Genomic DNA, 23587 nt, shown 5'->3' with positions numbered 1-23587 from the left:
TTCTAACAAAAGAAATAACTGAGAGAGACTGGTGACCTCCCAATCGAACAAATTCCTTCTAAAACGCAAATCCCAAACCTGACTTTGGAGGCCCGAACCCCTGTCTAAAAACACCATGTCCCTTATCAAAACATTTCTGGCCAACGAAATCAAAAATAAATCTGGGAACTGATCCTTTAAGGGAACACCGTTAATCCAAATATCTTCCCAAAAGCGGATTCGATCCCCCTTCCCCACCCTGAAACTAACAAACTGAAGATATTCCTCGTAAAGGGAGGAAATATCTTTCCACGGGCCCCGAACAAACAACCTCCTCCCTCTACCAGTGTCCCAAAAACCTCCATCCCCACCATACCTACTCAGCACCACTCTATGCCACAAGGTGTTCCTTTCCATCGGAAAGCGCCACAACCACTTCATAAGAAAAGCCTTATTTCTTGCATCTAAATTTCCAATCCCAAGTCCCCCGTGATCCCGAGATTTACAAACTTCTTTCCACGAGACCAGATGATCCGACTTAGACTGATCAGCCCCTTCCCAAAGAAAGTCCCGCATCAACTTTTCCAACACATCCACGACCTCTTTAGGGATACGAAATAGCGACAAAAAATACACCGGTATAGAAGAAAGAACCGATTGGATAAGTGTCAATCGGCCTCCCCTAGAAAGGAAGGCACACTTCCACCTATCCAACCTCTTAGCACAACTTGAAACCACGGGCTCCCAAAAACCTTTATTGCGGGGTGAATCCCCCAAAGGAAGACCCAAATACTTCATAGGCCACTGACCCGCCTCACACCCAATCTCCCTAGCACGAAGCTTCACTATCTCCTCCTCCAAGTTAATCCCCAATAAATAGAAAGGCCAGAAACTTCGCTAAAAACTTTCAGAATATCCATCAGGGCTGACAAGGAATCATTATCGTCCACAAAAAAAATCGTGTCATCTGCGAACTGAAGATGGCTGACTTCCACCAAATCTTTCCCTACTTTGAAACCTCGCAAGGCGTAGACACTCTTGGCCTTATCCACTATCCTGCCCAAGACATTAGCCACCAAGGTAAACAAGAAAGGTGAGAGAGAGTCACCTTGGCGAAGACCTCTAGAACCCTTGAATTTCCCCCTCGGTCTCCCATTTAAAAACACGGAGAAAGAAGTAGTAGACAAACACCCCAGAATCCACTTTCTCCAAACAACACCAAAACCTTTCTTATCCAGAACGAAACCCAGGAAGTCCCAGTCGACACAGTCATAGGCCTTAGCAAAATCAATTTTGAAAACCCAACCCTTCTTGCCTTTACTACGATACTCCTCCACTGTCTCATTAGCCACCAACACTGTATCCAAGATTTGCCTGCCCTCTACAAAAGCACCTTGAGTCTCAGCTATTGTATCAGAGAGAACCCCTCTAAGGAAATCGACCAGGACCTTAGAAATGATCTTGTATAGGCTAGTGAACAAACTAATTGGCCTGTAGTCTCGAACACGACAACTATCCAGCTTCTTCGGAATGAGGCAAATGTAAGTTCCGTTGGTCCTCTGGTGAATAACCCCATCCTTAAAGAAGCCGTCGAACACTGCTTGGAGATCACTCCTAACCGTGTCCCAGTTATCTTGATGGAAAGATAAAGAGAATCCATCGGGACCTGGAGCCTTAGACCCATCACAATCGAAAACTGAACGACGAATCTCCTCTTCCGAGAACGGCTTCTCAAGGAGAGAGGACAAAAAAGAGGGAATAGGCTCCCAAGAAATTCCTTCGACACCAATCCACCTCCTAGGGTCCGAAGAATACAACGAGGAGTAAAAATCAACAATTGTCTTTTCTATATCAGCATCTTTGTCAAGGATAGTCCCATCTTCCTGCTCAATTCGAGAGATGAAATTTCTAGCTTTACGAGCGCTGAGGATACTATGAAAGAGCTTGGAATTTGAATCTCCTTGTTTGGCCCATTGACATTTCGACTTAAACCAAACTCCTCTCTCCTCTTAAAATACAACTTGGTGCCATTCTTCCTTAATCTTCCTTCTCTCCGAAAGAAGTTGATCATTCCACTGTCCACCTTCCTCCAACCTATCCAACTCGAACATCCTTCTTTCCAATGAATGTTTAAGCAAACATCTTGAACTAAAAACCTCCTTACTCCACCCCTTTACTTTGTCTTTAACCAATGAAAGCTTTTCCATGAACCCATAACCCGGCCACCCCATCATCTTAGACGAATTCCACCACTTCTGACAAAACACCTTGAAGTCCTTATGCTCTAGCCAGGAATTATCAAATCTGAAAGGGCTGGGACCCCAGGAAGGAGGGTTTGAATCCAACACTACCAGACAATGATCTGAGACAAGGCGAACCAAAACTTCCTGACGAATGAAAGGATAGAACTCAGTCCACGAGGGCGAAAATAAAAATCTATCGAGCCTGCTGCAAATAGGCCTCTGTCTGAAGTTAGACCAAGTGTAACGGCCATTTTGGAGCTTAGGATCCACCAGGTTCATCTCTCTAATCAACGCATCAAAATTCTTCATACTTCTAGTGATGGACTTGCTATTCAGTTTTTCATCTACTCTCCTAACCACATTAAAATCTCCCCCTAAGCACCAATGACTGCCACAAATGACCTGTAAACCAGCCAACTCATCCCAAAAACTCTCCCTTCTACCATAAATCACGGGCCCATAAACACCGGTAAACCACCAAGGGTACTTACCTTCAGCTACAATACGAATGGAAACGGTGAACTCCCCAACCAAAGAGTCCGAAACAGAAACACTACGAGTATCCCAAACAATTAATGTCCCACCTGACCTACCCAAAGGCTCCTGATAAATCCAAGCTTTAAATCTAGACCTCCAAATACTCCCTATGAACCTCCTGTCTATTTTAACCTTTTTAACCTCTTGAAGCACAATAAGGTCAGGATTGACCTTGCAAATAGATTCTTTTATTGCCCTTCGCTTCTCTTTATTACCACTTCCCCTAACATTCCAAGATAAAATCTTCATGATAACTTACGACACCCAAACATTCTCCTATTCTCATAATTCACATTAAACTCTAGTTTCTTGAGTTCACGTGCACTCTTCTTAGGCAAAGATGAAGGGCTTCCTGTCTCTTCCTCCCCAAGATAACTAGGTAGTAAAGAGATTCCAAAAGACTCCATTACCGGAACAAGCCTTGAAAAATCTTGAGGCCTGTCCTCCTTTTCCACTGTACCTGCCTCTAAACCCACGCCCTCTTCCTCACCATTAGGAGCCAGTAATAACTCAGAACTAGTCCCTTCCTCTTCTTCGCAACACAACCTTCTAGCTTGGACTACGATATCTTCCATATCCTCCTTGTCAACCTCAGAATCCAAGTCTAAATCCTCCTCCTCTGAACTACACATATCCGAAGGACCATCTTCCACCGGAATAAAGAAACCATCCTCCGCCAACTCTTGTTCTGTCCCCATCGTTGTCTCTAACTGTTCTTCTACAAGAGAATTACTCACTGGAAAAGCACCTTTTGGCTTACGATGATACACTTTGAAGTTTTTAGTAGAAAACTCAGAGGTAGTATCTTCCTTTTCTGAAAGTTGAAGAGAAACAGCCCCACTGCGCCGTGCCTTTACTGGCAGATCAGTCCAAAGAGTAACTTTTCCCTTGCCAAAGGCCTTACATGGTTTGGGGCTTCTTAATTTTCGAATGGGCCTGTTCCTAATAGTCTTAAAATCCCTCCATGGCTGGCAGCCCACACCCAAGACATTTGGATTGAAGAGAGTCCTAACATGTGATAAAATTATTTTAAAAGAGAAGGCTCTGTTTTCCAAAGACAAGGCCCAGCCCAAATGACCCACCGAAAAGGCAATTTTAAATACTCTTTTTGGACATGTGGGAACAGAAAAAATATAGCTTAGACACGTGCCCTCTCCTTTATTTTCTGAGATGGATAGGTCTGAATATAGTCTTTTGAAAATTGACTTTAAGGAATAGCAAGAATTCAGCAAAACCCCCCCTGGTTTCTCGCGATATGACTCCTGGAACTCCTGAAAATCCGGATCCGAATTAAATGCCCCTGTCGACTTGGAAACGCTCTTGCTGATCTCCGGCACCACCTCAACCTCTGCATCTCGTGACCCCGGCGCCACCGCAACAAGTCCTCCCTCCTTCTGAACCTCTGTCGGCGCCGACTGAAAGTCAGAAACAGCCAATGGATCCTGGGTTGTTTTTCTAACCCAGACTTTCCTCCTGGATCTTTGATTCTCCTTTGATTTTCCTTGATTTTCCTCAAGCCGTACTCCTCTTTCGACAACCACATTGTTAACCCCCAAACTTCAGTCACCAACTTTGGTCTGTAAAGGCTGAACATCCAGATTGAACAACTTTAGAACTATGTTGCTACCTTCATACGGCAGGGAGATAGAACCCGGAATGAAGCCATTGGAATCTCCAAACATTCTCAGCCGCGCAAAAGAGATATCTCTCATCTCTAAAGAGCCTTTGTCCACTGCCATTAAACCACCACAAAGAGTCCCAATCACCTTGAACACATGGGTATTCCAGATATTGAGAGGGATACCTTCGATCCCAATCCAATTTTGGAAACAACTGACTTTCATGTTTGCCACCTGATTATTCCAATTCCAAGGCTGAAAAAAAACTTGCATGTCTGCAATAGTGATCTCCCTTCTACGTAACAGTTCCTGTTGTAACCCTTCAAGAGGGCACCAAATAATCATTCTATCATCAGACACAAAAGTTGAATCCACCTTGACTCCTAAAACTTCCTGAAAACCGTCAAAAATTTTCCCCCACTGATGTTGGCTTTTGCTGCGAAACACCAGTACTGCATGACCCTTTTTGCCCAAAAAGAAATGACTGGCTCGATTACTAAGCTTATCATCAATCTCCTTCTCTTCCTTCCCTGCTACCACGGAGGCCCACGACTTCTTAGATAAGCTCACTGTTTGATGAAGCTCCTTCTGAATGAATCCTGCTTGTCTCCCAACCGAACCCATAAGACAATTGTTCAGTTCTCTCCAGCAAGAATCCCAACCTTCATCCGGGATAATGACGCATCTGACAGCACTATGAGTGAAGGTTGAAACTTTGAGAAAAACTCCTCTAATATTTCTGAAACATTCAATTGTCACCCTCTGGTTGTTGTCCCTGAAAACGCTTCTGAATCCTCTTCTAATGGCATCCTTCAAGTCCGATAAACGCCTAATCTCATCCACCAACCACCTAGCACCTTCTAAGGACAACCTAATCTCGAATCCAGATAACCTAGTTCTTTCACACAGTCGGACTGCCTCACCGACGTTGGGCAAAGTGACCATGAAAACCTTGTGCTCTGTTCTGAAACTCCAATAACGATGAGGGTTGTTACTGGAATTATCGAGAACGGAAACATTTTTACGTCCAATTCCAGTGGGGTTCTTTCACACAGTCGGACTTCCTTCGGCGTACGCCTCAATGCGCCTTGAGGCATACGCCTCACCTCACAAAAACAAAATGCCTTGAGGCGTAAAAGCGATATTTTAAACATTGATACTAATTGCTAAGAATATGGAGGAAGTTTCATGAGGAAGGCATGTCTTTTCATTTTAGCTATCCCATCAATTTACAGTATATATATATATACTTTAAATAGAAAGGCCTAACTGCGAACAATTTCATGATTTATTTATAGTTTTTCCTTCTTCTTTTTTCAAGAATGTAAAGTGAAGGACAGAAAAGGTAAGTGGTCTGCATAATCAATCATTTTTATTATTTGTCTTTGTACACTAACAAAATAATTCAATGCATAAATAGCAAGCTTCTCCATGGTGTCTGCCACTCATATTCATCAAATCCCTCCCTCCCTCAAACATACCCACCATTCGTATATTTATATATGCCAATCCATCAGTATTATTATCTCCTCCTTTCTTGTTGTTATATATATAAATATACCAGTAAGAGATTAGATTCCCCATGTCTTGCAAGGAATTAATCTCAGACTCACGCACACATAAGCTGAGATACGAAAAGTACAGCCTGAAGGACCCTCCCTCCCTCCCTCAAACATACCCACCATTCATATATTAATATATGCCAATCCCTCAGTATTATTATCTCCTTCTTTCTTGTCTGTTATATATAAAAATATACTAGTAAGAGATTAGATTCCCCATGTCTTGCAAGGAATTAATCACACACACACACACACATACGCTGAGATACAAAACTATAGCCTGAAGGAAATCTAGAAAACTTAAGCTTCATATAGATTGCAAAATTCATGAATTACTTCAGTATAATATAAAAATAGGATAAGAAAAAAGAAAATAAGTTGTATACTAATCTAAAAGTTGAAGCCTATTCCATAAACGAGTAAGAGCCTAATATAATAAATAATTTCATACACAATCCTCAAAAAGTTGAAAATTGTAGAGGAGTTAAGAACTTGTCTTTCTTCCTCCCAAATCCTAACTCATTAGAAAACCAACCTAGTGATTGAACTGTCAAAGAATCAATTATGATAACGATATATTTGTGTACAGTAAAGCAAAGATCAGATACATCCTCTTCCAACCAAATAAGAGAGAAAAAACAACAGATACAAAATCAACAAGTTTGTGTCTATACCAAAGAACGTTAACCCAAAAACCCTGAATTCATGAGGAAAAGAGGAAAAAAAGAAGAAAAAAAAAAGAGGCATTTCACTTTTATTTTCTCTACTCCCAAATCCTAACTCAATTGAAAACCAACCTAGTGATTAAACAGTCAAAAAATCAATATTTTTGTGATGAAGTCAAAATTTTCAAAAGAAAAGTTAAGAAAATATTTTCTCTTTTTCCCATGCAATTATCATCAAAATTATGTTCTCTGGATTTACCATTAAAATGGGGCCTAAAGATCTATGTTGAAAAATAAAACCCATCAATTTGATCGTCTCCAGTCACCGAATCATAAGCAAAATTTATCACACTATATATTGAGTATACTCCCATTGCTCCAATAATAAATAATAAAAAAGACCACCAAAAAAATAAAAGGAAATTGACAACCCTAATCATATAATCTTCTCGTGCCCTAATTCCAAAACTGAAAAATACGAAACGCTCTCCACCACCAACTGAAGAATTCATAGTGACCATGTCAGATTTCTTATAAATCGGATACTTAATCGTTTTTTCTAATACTTGGCACTTTTCAACATTTTCCCATCAATCAAACAGACCACAACAATGAAAATCAGATACAAAAGCGATCCCATTAACAACAAACATAGCTCGAAAAGATTCCCATATCATGGATCTCAATACACAGATCCATAATCCAATAAAATTCAACTGATAGATAGCATACTTTACAAAATACGAGTCGGAAAAAAAAATTAAAAGAAAAAAAAAACCCACTTACTTGGAACGAGTTGGCTCGGCACAATAGTGAGTGATCAATCCGAGTCAAGCGGACAAACGAATAAGAAAAAGAACAAGAAATGGTTAGCTACTCTGTAAAACCCTAGCATAGATTCTGGGTAGGGATCACAAGCAGGGAAGCTGAAATTGTTTGTTTAAAATTTTTGTTTTTGAATTTTTTAAACACAAAAATGGTAATATTTATTTTTGTTTTTTATTTTTAAAAAATAAAAATATGTTTGGTAACCATATTTATTTTTTGTTGTTAAAAGCAAAAAATAATAAACTTGTTTGATAACTTTTATTTTTATTTTTTGTTTAACAATATGAAGTGTTGATTTGAAGAATTGAAGAAAAAAAGAAAGGAAAAATTGAAAACTGTTTAAAATAAATTTGAAATTGAAAAAATTCTATTTTCAAATTTTAATAAATTTTAATAAAAATTTAAAAAAATAGAAAATACAATTAATATTACTGAACATGATTTTGGATTTTGTTTTCATATTTTTAATAAATAGAAAATTGTTTTATTAAATGTTACCGAACGCTACCAATGGTTGCGTTTTAAAAATTTTTAAACTAAAAAATAAAAATATATTTTTGTTTTATGTTTTTTTATTTTTATAAAATAAAAATGCGTTTGATAACCATTTTTGTTTTCTGTTTTTTTTTTAAAATAAAAATAAAAATGTGTTTGATAACTTTTATTTTTATTTTTTGTTTAAAAAAATAAAAAACATATTTGGTAAATATTTTTTTTTAAATTTATTTTTTATTTTCATTTTCTAAACTAAAAAATAAAAATATTTTTTGTGACCACTATTTATTATTTTAAAATAAAAAATAAGAAAATTATAGTAAAAAAAGATCATATTAATAGTATTCAAATAATCTTAAATTTCAAAACTTAATATCTATCAACGAGATAACACAAAATCAAGAAAGTTTACATAGTAAAATAAAAACATATGAACTGATAATTGTCCAAACTTAAAGAAAAGTATTAAACGAGTCATAATAAAATAAATATGTAATATATTTATATGATTGGATCAGAATAAAACTACTGCATTGACCTAACTGCAAGCACACAGCAAATAAGATTTAGATCCCAACTTCTGGTACAGATTCAATGATTATTCAAATGAAATAATAAATTCATATAAGTGAATCAGATAGAATTTAAACTTCCAACTAGAGCTGGCATAGCACATAGTAAGATTCCATTAATAATAAACAAGTAAAGACGACCAAAAGAGATCTTCAAAATAATAGTGAGATCATATAAAAGAAATTCACATAACAAGAAAGAGGTATTCTAGCTTCTAGCTGCCTTATTATTATTACTTAAAAAAAACAGAAAATTTAGAATTCTGAAAATTTGGAATTGTTTCCCCTACTAAAAAATGTCGCAAAAAGAGTATTATAAGTTCTAATTGAAGGTCTACAACCCAAGTTCTTGTTGTTCTTCATGTGCTTATATATATTAATAGCTCTAGTCAACTTCCTAGCTTTTGTGAAAAAATATATAATGGTATTGAAAAGAGCCTCAGTACCCATATGAGAGATAGCAAGCACTTGGTTGACAACATCATCCATTTCCTCATACATTTCAGCCGCACCAAGCTTCTTTATGGCAGTGTGATAAGTGGAAGCATCATGCTTGAACCTCGGTTGCTGCAAGGCCCAATTGAACAACTCCAAGCACACAAGAGGATCATCTTGCTAAGCCATAACATTACCCAATTCTTCAGCTGTAAATCTAGGAAGAAGTTGAGACAGCGCCCTTTGAAACTGAGCTTCATCGAGAATAAGCTTACTACTAGCTTTCAATCTCTTACTAACTCTCCTCCTATAAGACCTACATATAGGCTTAGTTGAGTAAAAAGAACACAAGGGAAACAGTTCAAATCCACGTTGTAATCCTTTTGAAGCGATTCTGGAACATGGCTTGTGGCCCTTCAGTGCCATGAAAGAAAAGTATCGCAGCTCATTTCCATTAACCAAATTCGAGTTACATGACAATACAAAGACTCTTTTAAAGTAATACAGATATTGCCCAAATGGATCTACACAATTGAGCCTATTAACAAGATTCGAGTTCGAAAAACTGAATCTACGAAGAGAAATCATACTAAGACATACATACACAAGCTGCTGATTTTATGAATCAAAATTCTCGGCTAAAGACGATGTGAGAAAGGAAAAAGGTATAAAACATGTTGCCAGCCTTTTTGTTTTCAGATTGAGGAAAAAGAGAATTGAGTCAATGGAGGGATGAAATGAAGCTCAACTAAGAATGGAAGGAGATGATTCCTTTAGTGAGTTCCGTACAATCACATTCAATTTATGCTGGACCTCGGACCTCAAATCAAGGGAGATAGATAACCAAGTGATTACACCTTAGTTGGTTGTATATAAATGAATAATTTTTATGAGCAGAAGAGAAGAAAATCAGAGGCACACCAAATCTAAAAGAGGACAACAAAAGCTAATGTGGTCACATATAGTAGATGGTTTGAATTATTTGATTTATTATACTTTATACTTGTGATTAATTCGAAAGAGAAAAATGACATTCACTCACTTCTTATGAGAACAAAACAAGTCTAGTTTGAAGTCTTAATTAAGTCCGAAATGTGGTTAGATAAGCATCTACTAATGAAAAAAAAATACTGTAAAGAAGGAAAAATATTTTCAAATGAGCAATGTTATGTAGAAATATGGAAAACCCTGTTTTCCTACATGGCATAAAGAAAATCAGGTTGAAGTACTTTAGTTTTGTGGTCTCTATAAGCATTATACTTCTCAGGAACAATATCACTTCTTGAAGAGGAAATGAAAGAAAACTAAAATATAACTATACAGAGTTATTACACTAAACACAGTCAGTTCTGTCTACTAAAAAGAAACCACAATCCATAATCCAACAAAATTAAGGAATTGGAATGCAATATTAATGAGACAAACTCAGTCAATTAAAAAAGGGCCGAGTAGTAATCCAAAAAGAGTGTAAGAAATCACAAAAATCATAAAACTTATTCAAAATATTAATATATTCACATAAGGATTTTATCAAACAGTTATTAAACAAACATAACAGAAACTACCCACACTCCTAGTAAAAACTATAGTCTTAGTTAGCTCAAAACCACAAATATATACATATATAATATATAAATACAGAATAATGAGATTGAAAAGAGAGCTAATTACCACAACGCAGTAGATCATATGAGGAGAAGAACACTTGGTGTCCCAAATTTTGTACTCTCTCTAGGTGAGACAGAGAGAGGAAATAGAGCACAGAGATAAAAAGAGAGAAAACATAAATCAAGAATCCAAAAGAGGTTCAAACCAGAAAGAAAGAACAAATATGTACCTGTGAATTAAGAATACACTGAGCTTAGCTAAAATCTCAGAGGCCTGTGTCAATTATATTGGACAAGAGAAAAAATGGAGGAAAATCACAAACCCTAATCCCAAACAAAATCAGAAAAAGAGATTGAGAAGAAGAAGAAGAAGAAGAAGAAGAAGAAGAAATCATATGAGGGAGAGACATGAAAGAGATGGTGTACCTGAAGAAAATTTGGAGAGACCCATGAGAAGCCATTGAAGTTTGAGAGAGGTCTCTGTACACGAGCTTGAGATGGGAGAAAAAAAATTGGTTTAAATTTTTTTTGAAAGTATGAAAATGGTGTTTTCAAAATTTGGTCAATTTTAATTAAAATTTAAAAAAATTAAAAATAAGTTTAAAAAAACTTTAACTCACCGAACATGTGTTTTCGGTGTTGTTATCAAAATTTTTATTATTTAATCAAAAAACTATTTAAATTTTTTTTACCGAACAGGGCAAATGGGTCTCTTCTTGGCATTAACGAAAGCACAGAAAACATTTTTTTTTTAGTTTTAAAAAAACTTATTTAATGGTTTCTAAAAATAATTTTTTAGTTTTATTTAAAAAAAATCTTAAATAAAAAATTAATAAATATATTGTTGACCCTCGTTTTGGTCAACGATACGGAGTCAAGAAAACGACAAAAATAATATAAAGCTGGAGAAAACAATCTAATGGAAAATAAAGAACACAAATAATTATGGTGGTTCGGTCCCAATAATTGGTAATAACCTACGTCCACTTGATACTACTATTAGTATTGAGCTCCAAAGGTGTAATCAAAGAACTAGGGTTCCTGAGTTTCACAGACCTTAGAAGAAGAAAACAATACAAACGATAGATAATAGTAATATATTTCGGAAAAAGAGAAAAAGATCCCCCTCCTTGAGCTATTTCTTGTGTATTTATAGGCTCAAGAAGGGTTACATGAGTCAAGTAATAATATCTTCCCTTAATAAATGGATCTTCAGGTCATAATGAAGAGATATTCTCGGATATCATGAAAAGATATTCTCGGATATTACTACAACTGTACAGATCTTTACATAAATGAACGGAGTATACGACTAGTCTGATCGTATATAAAACTTGATCTTCGCATGTAGAAATAATTCTGGTCGATAGGTGAGTAGTATCTCTGCTATGTGTCGGCCACGTGTCGAAAATTCTTGCCACGTCATCAACAGCTGTTTTTCGGATAAACATTTGCCCCCCAAGTTTATTTATTGCGACCAGCAATAAGTAAACTTAGAAAACTAACTTTTCGTATGCCCCACGAAATCTGTTAGAGCCTCTCATGCATTCTCGAAAATTGTGACTCAATCACATCCAATCATGCCATTTCAGTTTCCAAGTAACCTTTCCAACGGCTATTACACTCCCCCATGCCTTGAAAAGGGTAACTCATGATTACCCATTTTCAACACATCTCAGCTTCTATAAATAATCCTCACATTTACCTTTTAACTTTTTACTCGCCATTTTCTTGCCAAGAACTCCATCTCAGAGCTCAAAACTTCGAAGGTCTTTCATCGTTTTGCTAAGGGTCCTTTGTTTGCACGCCCAAAGTCATTCCATTTTAGAACCTCCAACCTTCATCCAGGTAAATTTCTTCAACTTTTAAACCCTTTGAGATGCCATGCATACTGCTTTTGAGTTCTGAAACCTTGTGTTCTTGGGTAAAAATTCGTGAGGATTTTATATATACCGTTTGATGCTTGATAGGGTAGTGTAGTTTCGCTCTGTAGGAGTTAGGAACCAATTTGATAGGCAGGATCATAGTTTTAGGGCGTAAAATTGAAGTAAAAATTCGACTTTTAGGCTTGCTGAAAAATTGGGGTTTTCCCGCCCCTTTGGAGTTGAAAAAGCTTTTTCCAGAAAAACTTTTTACTTTCACTTTTTGATCCGTTTTTCAAACTGCTCGCATAAAACTTAGTGTTTCGGTTAGAATGTTGCTGGTCGTAGACGCGAGCAACGCTATTCCAACTTTCAACATAAGCTCCCAGGCTGTGCGTCTTATCTCCTCCTTTCTCTGTTTGTAGTTTACATGCAAGACCCGTGGGGAGGAGAAAGACCCATCGACGACGACCTGCTAGCTCAACTACTCGAGGACGAAGAACAATCTCGTCATTGATACCCGAAATCCCATTTTCTCGTGCCAATCGAAACACTTCCCCTATCTTGACTCAAAATGTGGCTCGCACCAAAACCAAAGCCCAGAAAAGGAGAACCTCCGATCCTTCTCATCAGCCTGCTCCTTCGACTGATGCTCCCTCGACCAGTGGTCGAGATGAAAGTGCTCCTGACTTTAACATCCAAAGACGCGCTCGACCTCGACACGTCATTCAGCCAAGTGTTGAGTGGCACTTAGTTCCTGAGAGCAGAGTGACGATCAAAATGATCGCCAATTATATAAGGAAGTACGGTCTCACAGGGGTGACCATAGTCAGACCCAACCAAGACCAAAGGGAAAATCTGCCTGGAGGCGCCTTAAGCGCCTGGTCGAGGTTTCATATCGAGGCAGGGGCTACCTATTGGTTTTTATTGATCAAATCAGAGATTATATGCATAGGAACAACAATAAAATTGACAGTTTAATCCCAAAAGATTTCTAGATCTACTTCTTCACATGCATATATATATTGAATCAAAGACAAGAATAGAAAAATTACCTCAGGTCCTTCCTTGCTGCTATCTTTTTGTATGGCTAAATCCTTGAGATCTCACACCAAGATCTTCCGAAATGTTCTCAACACACAAAGAACGAGTGTGGGCTCGCTATACAAACAATAGGCAAAAACTATTTATCAGATGTTCTCAACACATGAGATCTGATAAAGTTTGGACCTAGGTTTTGTGAAGAACAATGACTTTTGTTTATGTCACTGTTCTCTTTCTCTGAGAGAGATTTCTAGATATTTTTCTATCCCTGAAAAGATACGTTCTGTAAAACTGATATCCTATATTTAATATATCCAATATATTAAAATATTTGTTATTTTAAACAATTTAAAATAACTGATAAGTTATCAGATTTTTGTTTAAATAATAATATTTTAATCATATTAAAATATCTCATTATTTATTTAATATTTAAATAACTAAAATTGTGGAACCAAGACACTGATCACAATCTCTTATGCGTGTAGCACAGTGACTGTGCACTGTGCTACACGTGTACCACAAGCCAGTGATGGCAAGTGATTTTTCCCAATTTTTATTATTATTTAAATACCAAAAATCCCAAAAAATAAATTAATTCAAAATTAATTATATTTTTGTTAAATCAAATAATTAATTAATTCTTAATTAATTAATTACACATAATTAAACAATAATTATGTTTGATACATAGAAAAATATTTTACTTATCACATAAGTCATTTTTGCCCATTTTTGTATTTACCTTTGTCAGTGATTGTTTGAGCCATTTCGGGAACCATGGACCTATAACATTAAGCTCCAATAAATAAACTAAATAATTAAACTCTTTAATTATAATAGTTAATTTATTAATTATGATATTACTCCACTATAAATTCATAATTGCACTCTTTATGTTATAGATATACTTTTACAGAAATCTTTTCTTAAGTCGTCCATTGATATAACCATCTTACAATAGTTCAACCCTCTAATTAATTAGTTCATAAATTAGAATGGAAGAATTACCATTTTACCTTTCTAATTTACTTCTTATTCCTTAAGTACCATTAATTCACTAGTGAATAATTAATCTATAATCTAATTATAGATTTAAGCTCAAAATCATTCAGTTCCAGAATTAACCCTTAAGGGAACTAATATACGATCCGTTAGGAAAGATTAGATTCTGTATTGTTGATACATGTTCCTAGCCATCCATGATATTAAATCTCCAAAACAAAAGTCATTAGCCTCATTCTTTGAAGAGACCTTAACGAATGAATCAAAAGATTTAATAAACATGAACAGGAGTTCATAAACACTCAGGATTTAGGTTGATCTATAAATGATCATCAGTTATGATATGAATTATAAGTCTTTATTGTTAAATGGTTTTTGGATAAAGACTTTAATTCATATCGGTCCATGTCATATATAATCATATTATATAAAGCACCTTTACCGAGATGTCTTTCCACATCAATAATCCGAATCTAGATTATTTGTATCATTATGATACTCAGTAAACCGTACTTACAACTCCAATTAAAGAATTCGATAACTTTAATTTGTTGTTGTTGACTATTTTTATTCATTCATGTGATCTTAATTCTCTCGTACTAATACAAGATCACATCCTCAATAATGAATATGGAATTTTTCTGATATTTACAAAATTATTCAAACAATAATTTAACAATCTAAATATAACAATAATAATGAACCATTGTATTTATTTATTCACAGAAAACACAAATGTATTTACATGCTTTTAGGACATACTCCTAACACTACCTTGCCTCTTCACTCGTTTTTTTAGGGGGTGGCCAGCTATTTTGGAGTTGCCCCCTTTCAAATAACCCCAAACAGATATAGGATGCTCGCTGCACTCTATATCCTGTACAGCCAAAAGAAATGGCCCATGCCAACGCCTCATGAGGTCAACTACCTGTTCGACCTCAAATCCAACCCCAACCAAGAAGGCACGGGGTTTTTTCACTTCTGTCATCAGGAAACCGGGCGCACCTTCCTGACTGACACCACCCACATCTCAAATGTGGGGAGGTACTATCAGGAGTACTTCTTCACAACTGACATGATCACAGACAACCTGGACTTTGCACAAGGAGGTAAAATTTTCGTATCACTGGCTGTTACTTCTTCACTTAGTGTTCCCCTCCACATTTTCTTAAACTGTTAATGTCTTCCAGGCCCATGGCTGCGACCAGACCCAACTCTGGACATGGAGTTGAGATCGATGCTCCTAGCCAGTATGTCTAACGCAGAGAAGAGTGTCAAGCATCTGGTTATGGAGGCTAACCTTAGGTTGGTTGGCCTTTTGGTCCCTTAACTGGACACGAGGGCGCCTTCAGCAGGGAGTGCCTTTGTCGAGGAGGAACCCGAGCAGTAACCTCCAGTGTTACCTCCACAAAGGAGACCGAATGGGGTCATGATCAGAGAACCTACTGGCACTCCCCCAGTAGTGAGGCCCTCGACCCCCTTGGGGAAAGGAAAAAAAGAAGGCCACCGAGCTTGTCGAACTCTCTGACGATTCGTTGGATGATAATGGTACAGTTATTTCACTTTTATACAATTTGCCAATTCCCTGTCATCTATTCGACGGGGACGGCAATTTTAAATATGCTCCACATTTAGGTCCAGACTTCTTCATGTCAAAGAGTGAATATAAGACTAGTAGAGTCTATAGGATAGTGACCAGTAATAATAGCTCGGGTATTTGACTTTGCAATCCTTTTTTGCTTCTTTTTCTGATGTAATGTACTTGGTCATTCATGCTATCTCACTGTTCAACTTTGTTCTTCTTTTTCAGACAAGGAATCTGTCAATGTGTTCGACATCTACAGCACTCCAGAGGCTGCCGCGGCTCCCCCCAGCAAGAAGAAAACCAGCAAGAGACACCACGGGGAGAGCAGCAAAGCGCCTCAGGCGAAGAAGGCTCGGAACACAGGCCCTTCGGAGGATAGGCCCTCTGCCACCATGACTCCACCTTCTCCCCGTGAGTAGGAGACTCCTTCTGCTCCAGCCGGATCAACTCCTCCTCCCGCGACCCCGACCGACCAACCTCAGCAGGTTGATCCTGCTTCAATCGGGGGTGAGATGGTTGGTCGTGCCTTTAAACTAATCAAGGAGAGGATCACCAAGATTTCAAAGCACGACCGCTGCCGAGAGGCAATGGTTGCTACAGAGACGATGGGAGTTGACCCGATCTTGAACCGTGCCCTGAACGAGTTCACCAGTGTAAGTCATCTCTTTCTACGGAAACAGGTCTTCTTTAGTTTATTATTTTTCTAACTTCTGTTATGACTGCAGGCCATGCTGACCCTAACTGCCGGCCGAATCCGCTTGGGTGCCGTCACCGAGCAGGCCAGAACTTCGGAGCAATAACACGAGGATGAACTTAAAGCTGCTGAGGCCAAACATGCTGAACAGCTGGTAGTGGTGGTTGAGGAAAAGGCCCAACTAGCTAAGGAGTTGGAGGAGAAGCAGAGGTCTCTGGAGAAAGTTCGCGAGCAGAGGGACCAATTTAAGGAGTCCAACCGCTTTAACTACCGCATGGCCTAACAGCTTGAGGTGGATTTGGCTGCGAGCAGGCAGGAGACCACAACTCTGGAGGGCCGGATTGAGGAGTTGGAGAAGGCCAACGCCGGCAACTTGGAAAGGTACAAGAATGCCACTCTTCGATGCTTCTATGAATTCTGGAAGCACAATCAGGGTGCCAACTTCGACTACCTTCCCGAGAATGCAAGAGATGCCGAGCTTGCTCACTGCGCTGCTCAGTTGGCTGAGGAAGAAAGATCAAGGGTTCTTGCTTCCCTTGAAATCTCGCTGGTTGCTGGGGTGGACGGGGCAGACAATGAGGCTGCGGGCGTTGTCGACCAGAACCTTCCTCAAGATCCTCCGGCTCCTCAAAATCCTTGAGCTCCTTAGTCTTTTCTGTTTATGTTTTTTTTTCTTTTTTAACTACACGACCTACGGGTTGTGATGTAAAAACAATATAATTTTTTGTTTGCTGCATGGGCAGCTTTTACTTTTACTTGAACAATTACATCCAAGCAGTTACTGATCGCGGTGTAAAAGGATTCGCTTTGATATTATAATATATTTGCATATTATTATAACATCTGTTCGCATGACCGAACTTAGCATAACACTTTGGTTTGATTTAACAAAATAACAAAATTTTGAAAAATTCTCTAAGTGCCCTAGCATGCTTTCACTTATTTTGCTCATGTGTTTACATACCTTTTAACGATATGCTTTGCTTACTTGTACCTTGTATGCCCCCCAAGTGATCGGGGAGCTTTAGCTCCTTGGTCACTTGCCTTGACTAGAACCTGCTCGAACATTACTGCTTGTAGCAATATGATTAGCATTATAATACAACAAAACAACACATGTAATGAGCAAATACTTGTAATAAATACAATAGTTGGCAAGAAATGACTGGTTGAGCACAGTCCCTTTTATTTCTCATCATAAATGGACTAAACATGTCTTTACGAGTGATCAATAAGATCTTACACTTTTCCGAAACTTGCAAAAAGTAAAATTTGTACAAGCCAATTCTTTAAGAAGAATTGTTCATTGGTAATACTTGCGCAGGTGTTCTACATTCCAATAGCGAGGAACGAGATCTCCGTTTAAGCGGGCAAGTTTATAAGTGCCTGGGTGAAGGACTTCATCAATCTGGTAAGGCCCTTCCCAATTTGGCCCGAGTACTCCAGCAGCTTGGTCGCGGGTGTTAAGGAAAACTCATCGGAGCACAAGGTCTCCAACATTGAATTTTCTTTCTCGCACTTTAGAGTTGAAATACCTGGTGACCTTCTGCTGGTATGCAGCTACTTGGAGCTGGGCTTGTTCACGCCTTTCATCAATCGAGTCCAAGGATTCCATCAGTAGCTGGCTGTTAGAATCTTGGTCGTATGTTATTCTGCAGTGTGAGGGTGGATCCAACTCAACAGGCAACATGGCTTCATACCCATATGCTAAGGAAAATAGGGTACAACCTGTTGTTGTTTGGTGGGAAGTTCTATACGACCAAAGGACTTCAGGCAACTATTCTGGCCATGCTCCCTTAGCTTCTTCAAGTCTTTTCTTTAGGGTATCCTTCAGCGTTTTGTTAACCGCTTCGACTTGCCCATTCGCTTGGGGATGAGCGACTGAAGAAAAGCTTTTAATAATATCATGACGTTTGCAGAAGTCCGTGAATAGATCACTGTCAAACTGGGTGCCGTTATCTGAGACTATCTTCTTTGGTAACCCGTAGCGACAGATGATGTTTTTGACTACGAAGTCAAGCACTTTCTTGGTCGTTATGGTCGCGAGCGGCTCAGCTTCGGCCCATTTGGTGAAGTAGTCAACGGCAACCACTGCATACTTTACACCACCTTTTCCTGTAGGCAAAGATTTGATTAGATCTATTCCTCAAACTGCGAAGGGCCATGGACTCTGCATCTGCTTTAACTCGTTGGGAGTTGCTCGTGGGATTTTAGAAAATATCTGACACTTGTCACATCTTCGCATGAACTCTATTGAGTCTTCATTCATGGTTGGCCAGAAATATCCCTGCCTTAGGCTCTTTTTGACAGGCTTTGCCCCCAGCGTGGTCCCCGCAAAAACCTTCGTGCACCTCTTTCATTAACCCTTTGGCTTTCTCCTTTGTAACACATCTAAAAAGTGGCCGTTAGTATCCCCTTCGGTACAGGATTCCCTCGACCAAGATATACCTAGCAGCTTGCCGCTGAAGGGTCCTAGCTTTGTTTCTGTTCGCTGGTAGCACGCCGCTTGACAGATACTCTACATATGGTGCCATCCATGTATCCGCCATCTGGATGACCAGAGTGGTTTCTGCTGCTTGGCACTGATAGTCACTCGACTGGCACTATGTTTAGAGTATCAGCATCTTTTGCACTTGCCAACTTCGCCAAAGCATCTGCGTTGGAATTATGATCGCGAGGTATTTGCTGGAGTCAGTATCTATCGAACTGGGCTAACAAATCCTTTGCTTTGTTCAGATAAGCGACCATCTTCAAACCTCGCGCCTGATACTCTCCCAAGACTTGGTTCACCACCAGCTGAGAATCACTATAGATGTCAAGCGCTTTTATGTTCATATCCTTGGCTAATCGCAGTCCAGCGAGTAATGCTTCATATTCAGCCTTATTGTTAGAAGCAGTGAAGTCAAATATAATTGCACAGTGAAATCGATGCCCTTCCGATGTTATCAATATCTATCCTGCTCTTGCGTGGGATTTGTTAGATGAACCGTCTGTGAACAATTTCCATGAGGGTGCTTGGATTTGACATTCAGGCTCACTGGGCTCCTCAATCTGCTCGCCACCCGCGGGCTCTGTAAATTCAGCGATGAAGTTAGCTAAGGCTTGTCCTTTTATCGCTGCTCGCGGAAGGTAAGATATGTCAAACTGCCTGAATTTGACTGCCAACTTTAGTAATCTTCCGGCAGCCTCTGGCTTTTGCAGGACTTGCCGAAGAGGCTGGTCGGTCAATACCATAATTGGATGAGCTTGGAAGTAAGGTCGTAGCTTCCTAGAGGCCAAAACTACGCAATAGGCTGGCTAACCTTTCAATGGGGGGATACCTCAATTATGCTCCAATCAGCCTTTTGCTTACGTAATAGACAGCCTTCTGCACACCTTCTTCTTCTCTTACAAGAACAGCACTAGCAGCGTAATCCGTGATTGCCAGGTAGATGAATAAAGTCTCTTTATCGACCAGCTTTGACAAGATGGGTGGCTGCGCCATATGCGTTTTTAGTGCTTGAGAGGCCTGTTCGCACTCAATTGTCCATTCAAATTTCTTATTGCCTCTGAGTAGATTGAAAAATGGGACGCACTTGTCTGTTAAATCTACTTAGACCAGCAATTATCCCGGTCAGGCTTTGGACATCCTTAATCTTTACTAGCGACTTCATCTCGATCAGGGCTTTTATTTTCTAGGGATTAGCTTCAATTCCTCTTGAGTTAACTATAAATCCCAAGAACTTCCCTGATCCTACTGTGAAGGAGCATTTAAGGGGATTTAACTTCATCCTATATTTATTCAGGATGTTGAAGCATTCCTGCAAATCCCTTACATGCCCTTCTGCTTTCTTCGACTTAACCAGCATGTCGTTGACGTAAACCTCCATGTTTGCACCGATCAGCTCCTTAAACATGTGGTTGACGAGTCTCTGGTAAGTCGCAACAACATTTTTCAAACCAAAGGGCATCACCTTGTAACAGTAGAGCCCTGTATCAGTTCGAAAGCTAGTGTGATCCTCATTAGGGGGATGCATACTGATTTGATTATACCCAGAGTATGCATCCATAAATGAGAGGATCTCGTGTCCTGCAGTGGCATCGACTAGCTGGTCGATCCTCGGGAGTGTGAAACAGTCTTTGGGGCAGGCTTTATTTAGGTCTGTAAAATCCACGCACGTACGCCACTTGCCATTTGGCTTGGGCACGAGTACGAGATTAGAGACCCACGATGGATAAAACGCCACCCTGATGAACCCATTATCCTTCAGCTTCTTCACTTCCTCTTTCAAGGCCTTTGATCTATCTTTGTCGAGCAGCCTTCTTTTTTGTTGCACTGGTTGAAAGCTTTTGTCAATGTTCAGGACATGGCTGATGACTGCAGGATCTATCCCGACCATGTCTTTATGCGACCAGGCAAAGACATCATGGTTCCTTCTTAAGAACTCCACCAGTGCTTGTTTTGTTGTTGTCCCTAAGTTTTTACCGACTTTCACAACTCTAGTCAGATTTTCCTCATCGAGTTGGACCTCTTCAAGGTCCTCGATGGGACCTACTTCTTCTTCAAAATCCCCAAAGTGAGGATCTAAGTCTCTATCCTCACTTTGGGCATCGCCCTATTTGGTGAGATTATCATCTGAGCGGGCTTGAACATTAGTTGCCATTTGCAACTCCTTCCCGGTGACCTCTCTCGATACACCTTTCTTTGCCTTGGTGATCGAGGTGTTGTAGCACTCCCTCACTTCCCTTTGGTTTCCCAACACGCATCCTACCCCTGCATCCGTTGGGAATTTCATGGCGAGGTGCCATATAGAAGTGACGGCTCGCAGGTCGACCAGAATTGGTCTCCCTATCACAGTGTTGTACGCCGAAGGACAATTAACTACTATAAAAGTAGTGAGTAATGTCCTGTTAGTAGGTGCAGTGCCTGCTGTGACTGGGAGTCTAATTGACCCTACTAGGGCAAGCCCTTCTCCGGAAAAACCATAAATGGTTTGGTTGCACGGCTCTAGGTCCTTTACGGACAATTTCATCCTTTCCATCGAGGACTTATATAGGATGTTGACCGAAATTCCTGTATCGACCAACACACTTTTCACCATCATATTCGTGATTTGTACATCCACGACTAGCGGATCGGAGTGTGGGAATTGCACATGCTGGGCATCGTCGTCAGAGAAGGTGATCAGTTCCTCCTCTGTTCGAGCCTTTTTTGGTGCACGATCCTCGACACTCATTATCTCGATGTCCTGGTCGTGGCGTAGGGTTCGAGCATATCGTTCCCTCGCTTTCCCACCATCTTCTGCAAGATGTGGACCTCCGCAGATGGTGAGTAGGGTACCTACCACGGGAGCTGGCTGTAAAGGTGGCGAGCGTTGGCGTGCAGGTGCCGACTCGTTGCCACCTTGAGCCTCTCGCTGAGAACCTCCTGCGGCTCGTACATATCTTCTTAAATGTCCTTGTCTTATCAAGAACTCAATTTTGTCCTTCAGCTAGTTACACTCATTGGTGTCATGCCCGTATTCGTTATGATAACGAAAAAAATTTATTGAATCTCTCTTGGAGATATCTTTCCTTATTGGTGTGGGTCGTTTGTAGGGCACGCTCGAGCTAGTCGCCTGGTAAACCTCGGCTCGGCTTTCAATAAGGGCAGTGTGATTGGTGAATTTCAGTTCATACCGATTACCTTTGGGGCACTTACTCTCGGAGGTCGAGGGTTCATTGCTCGCCCGCTTTCCACCATTCTTACCATTGCCATTCCCGTTGCCATTGTGCTTAGACCCGTTGGCGGCTTTGGCGGGTTCTTCCTTGGGCCCCTTGTCTTTTGCTAGCGATTTCCCTTCTTTGGCAATCGCATCCTCGAGCTTGATGTACTAATCAGCTCTATCTAAAAATTCATGGGTACTTTTAACCCCGTGCTTTCTGAGGCTACTCCAGAGGGGAGAATGACGCCTAACCCCAGTGGTTAGGGCCATCATCTTGCCTTCATCGCCCACAGTCTTGGCTCCTGCTGCAGCTCGCATGAAGCGCTGAACGTATTCCTTCAAGGGCTCCCCCTCTTTTTGGTGTATTTCAACTAGTTGGTTCGCCTCGGTGGGGTGCACACGACCCGCGTAGAACTGTCCGTAAAACTCCTTCACGAACAATTCCCAGGATACTATACTTGCAGGAGGGAACTTAAAGAACCACTCCTGGGCGGCATCAGAAAGTGTTGCTGGGAAGATCTTGCAGCGAGCATCTTCAGAGACTTTCTAAATGTCCATTTGTATCTCAAACTTGTTAACATGAGATACCGGGTCTCCATACCCATTGAAATTTGGCAGAGTCAGCATCTTGAACTTGCTGGGGGTTTCTACCACAGCAATCCTTTGTACGAAAGGGATGCCTTTCCTCCGATCGTTCTCAATGTGCGATGTCCGCCCCCCGACTAGCTGTTGCACAGCCTGGTTCAGGGCATCAATTTGAGCCTGAACGGTTTCCAGAATTGCTGGGGCCTCTAGTACCGGGGGAATGTACTCATCATGCCTTTCTCAGCGGTCGTTGAGTTCATCCCTCAAGTCATCGTCTCTTTGCCGCTGTTCGCTGGCTCCGAGTCGACTAAAGATGTTATTTTGTCTGGGCTGCCCCCCAGCGTTATGACCTGCTTGTCGGTCTTTTCTAGGTGGAGGGCTCCTGCCTCCACCTCTCTCTTCGTTCCTCCGACTAGCATTTCCTCTACCTGAGTTGGCCTCATTGTAGCTGTGGCCATCTCTGAACCGTGACTGGCTATGGTATGACCGACTATTTCCTCTGTTGCCTCCTTGGGCTGGCATTTCCCGAGCGTTAGGGGGAGGCCTGTGTGGTCGATGGGTCTTCGTGCATTGTCATGCCGCGGGG

The 23587-nt window shown here is 40.0% G+C and overlaps 1 protein-coding gene and 1 pseudogene across 2 annotated transcripts; both read right to left on the bottom strand.

Moving 5' to 3' along the window:
* Positions 1-1962: 1962 nt before the first annotated feature.
* Positions 1963-7541, bottom strand: LOC133777487 (uncharacterized). Of its 2 annotated transcripts, none has more exons than XM_062217121.1 (2): positions 7392-7541; positions 1963-7104 (listed from the first exon to the last, which is right to left on the bottom strand). In XM_062217121.1, the coding sequence occupies exon 2, from the start codon at positions 3006-3008 to the stop codon at positions 1989-1991; it is 1020 nt and encodes a 339-aa protein (XP_062073105.1). In that variant the 5' UTR covers positions 3009-7104; positions 7392-7541; the 3' UTR covers positions 1963-1988. Both variants share the same exon structure in this region, with proteins under 2 accessions (XP_062073105.1, XP_062073106.1).
* A 1214-nt stretch (positions 7542-8755) lies between these two features.
* Positions 8756-9523, bottom strand: LOC133779259 (pentatricopeptide repeat-containing protein At2g27800, mitochondrial-like; annotated as a pseudogene).
* Between the last annotated feature and the right edge of the window lie 14064 nt (positions 9524-23587).

This window comes from Humulus lupulus, chromosome 5, assembly GCF_963169125.1.
Source record: "Humulus lupulus chromosome 5, drHumLupu1.1, whole genome shotgun sequence".
NCBI lineage: Eukaryota > Viridiplantae > Streptophyta > Magnoliopsida > Rosales > Cannabaceae > Humulus > Humulus lupulus.
The sequence above is the reverse complement of the archived record's forward strand: the minus strand, read 5'-3'. Positions and strand labels throughout refer to the sequence as shown.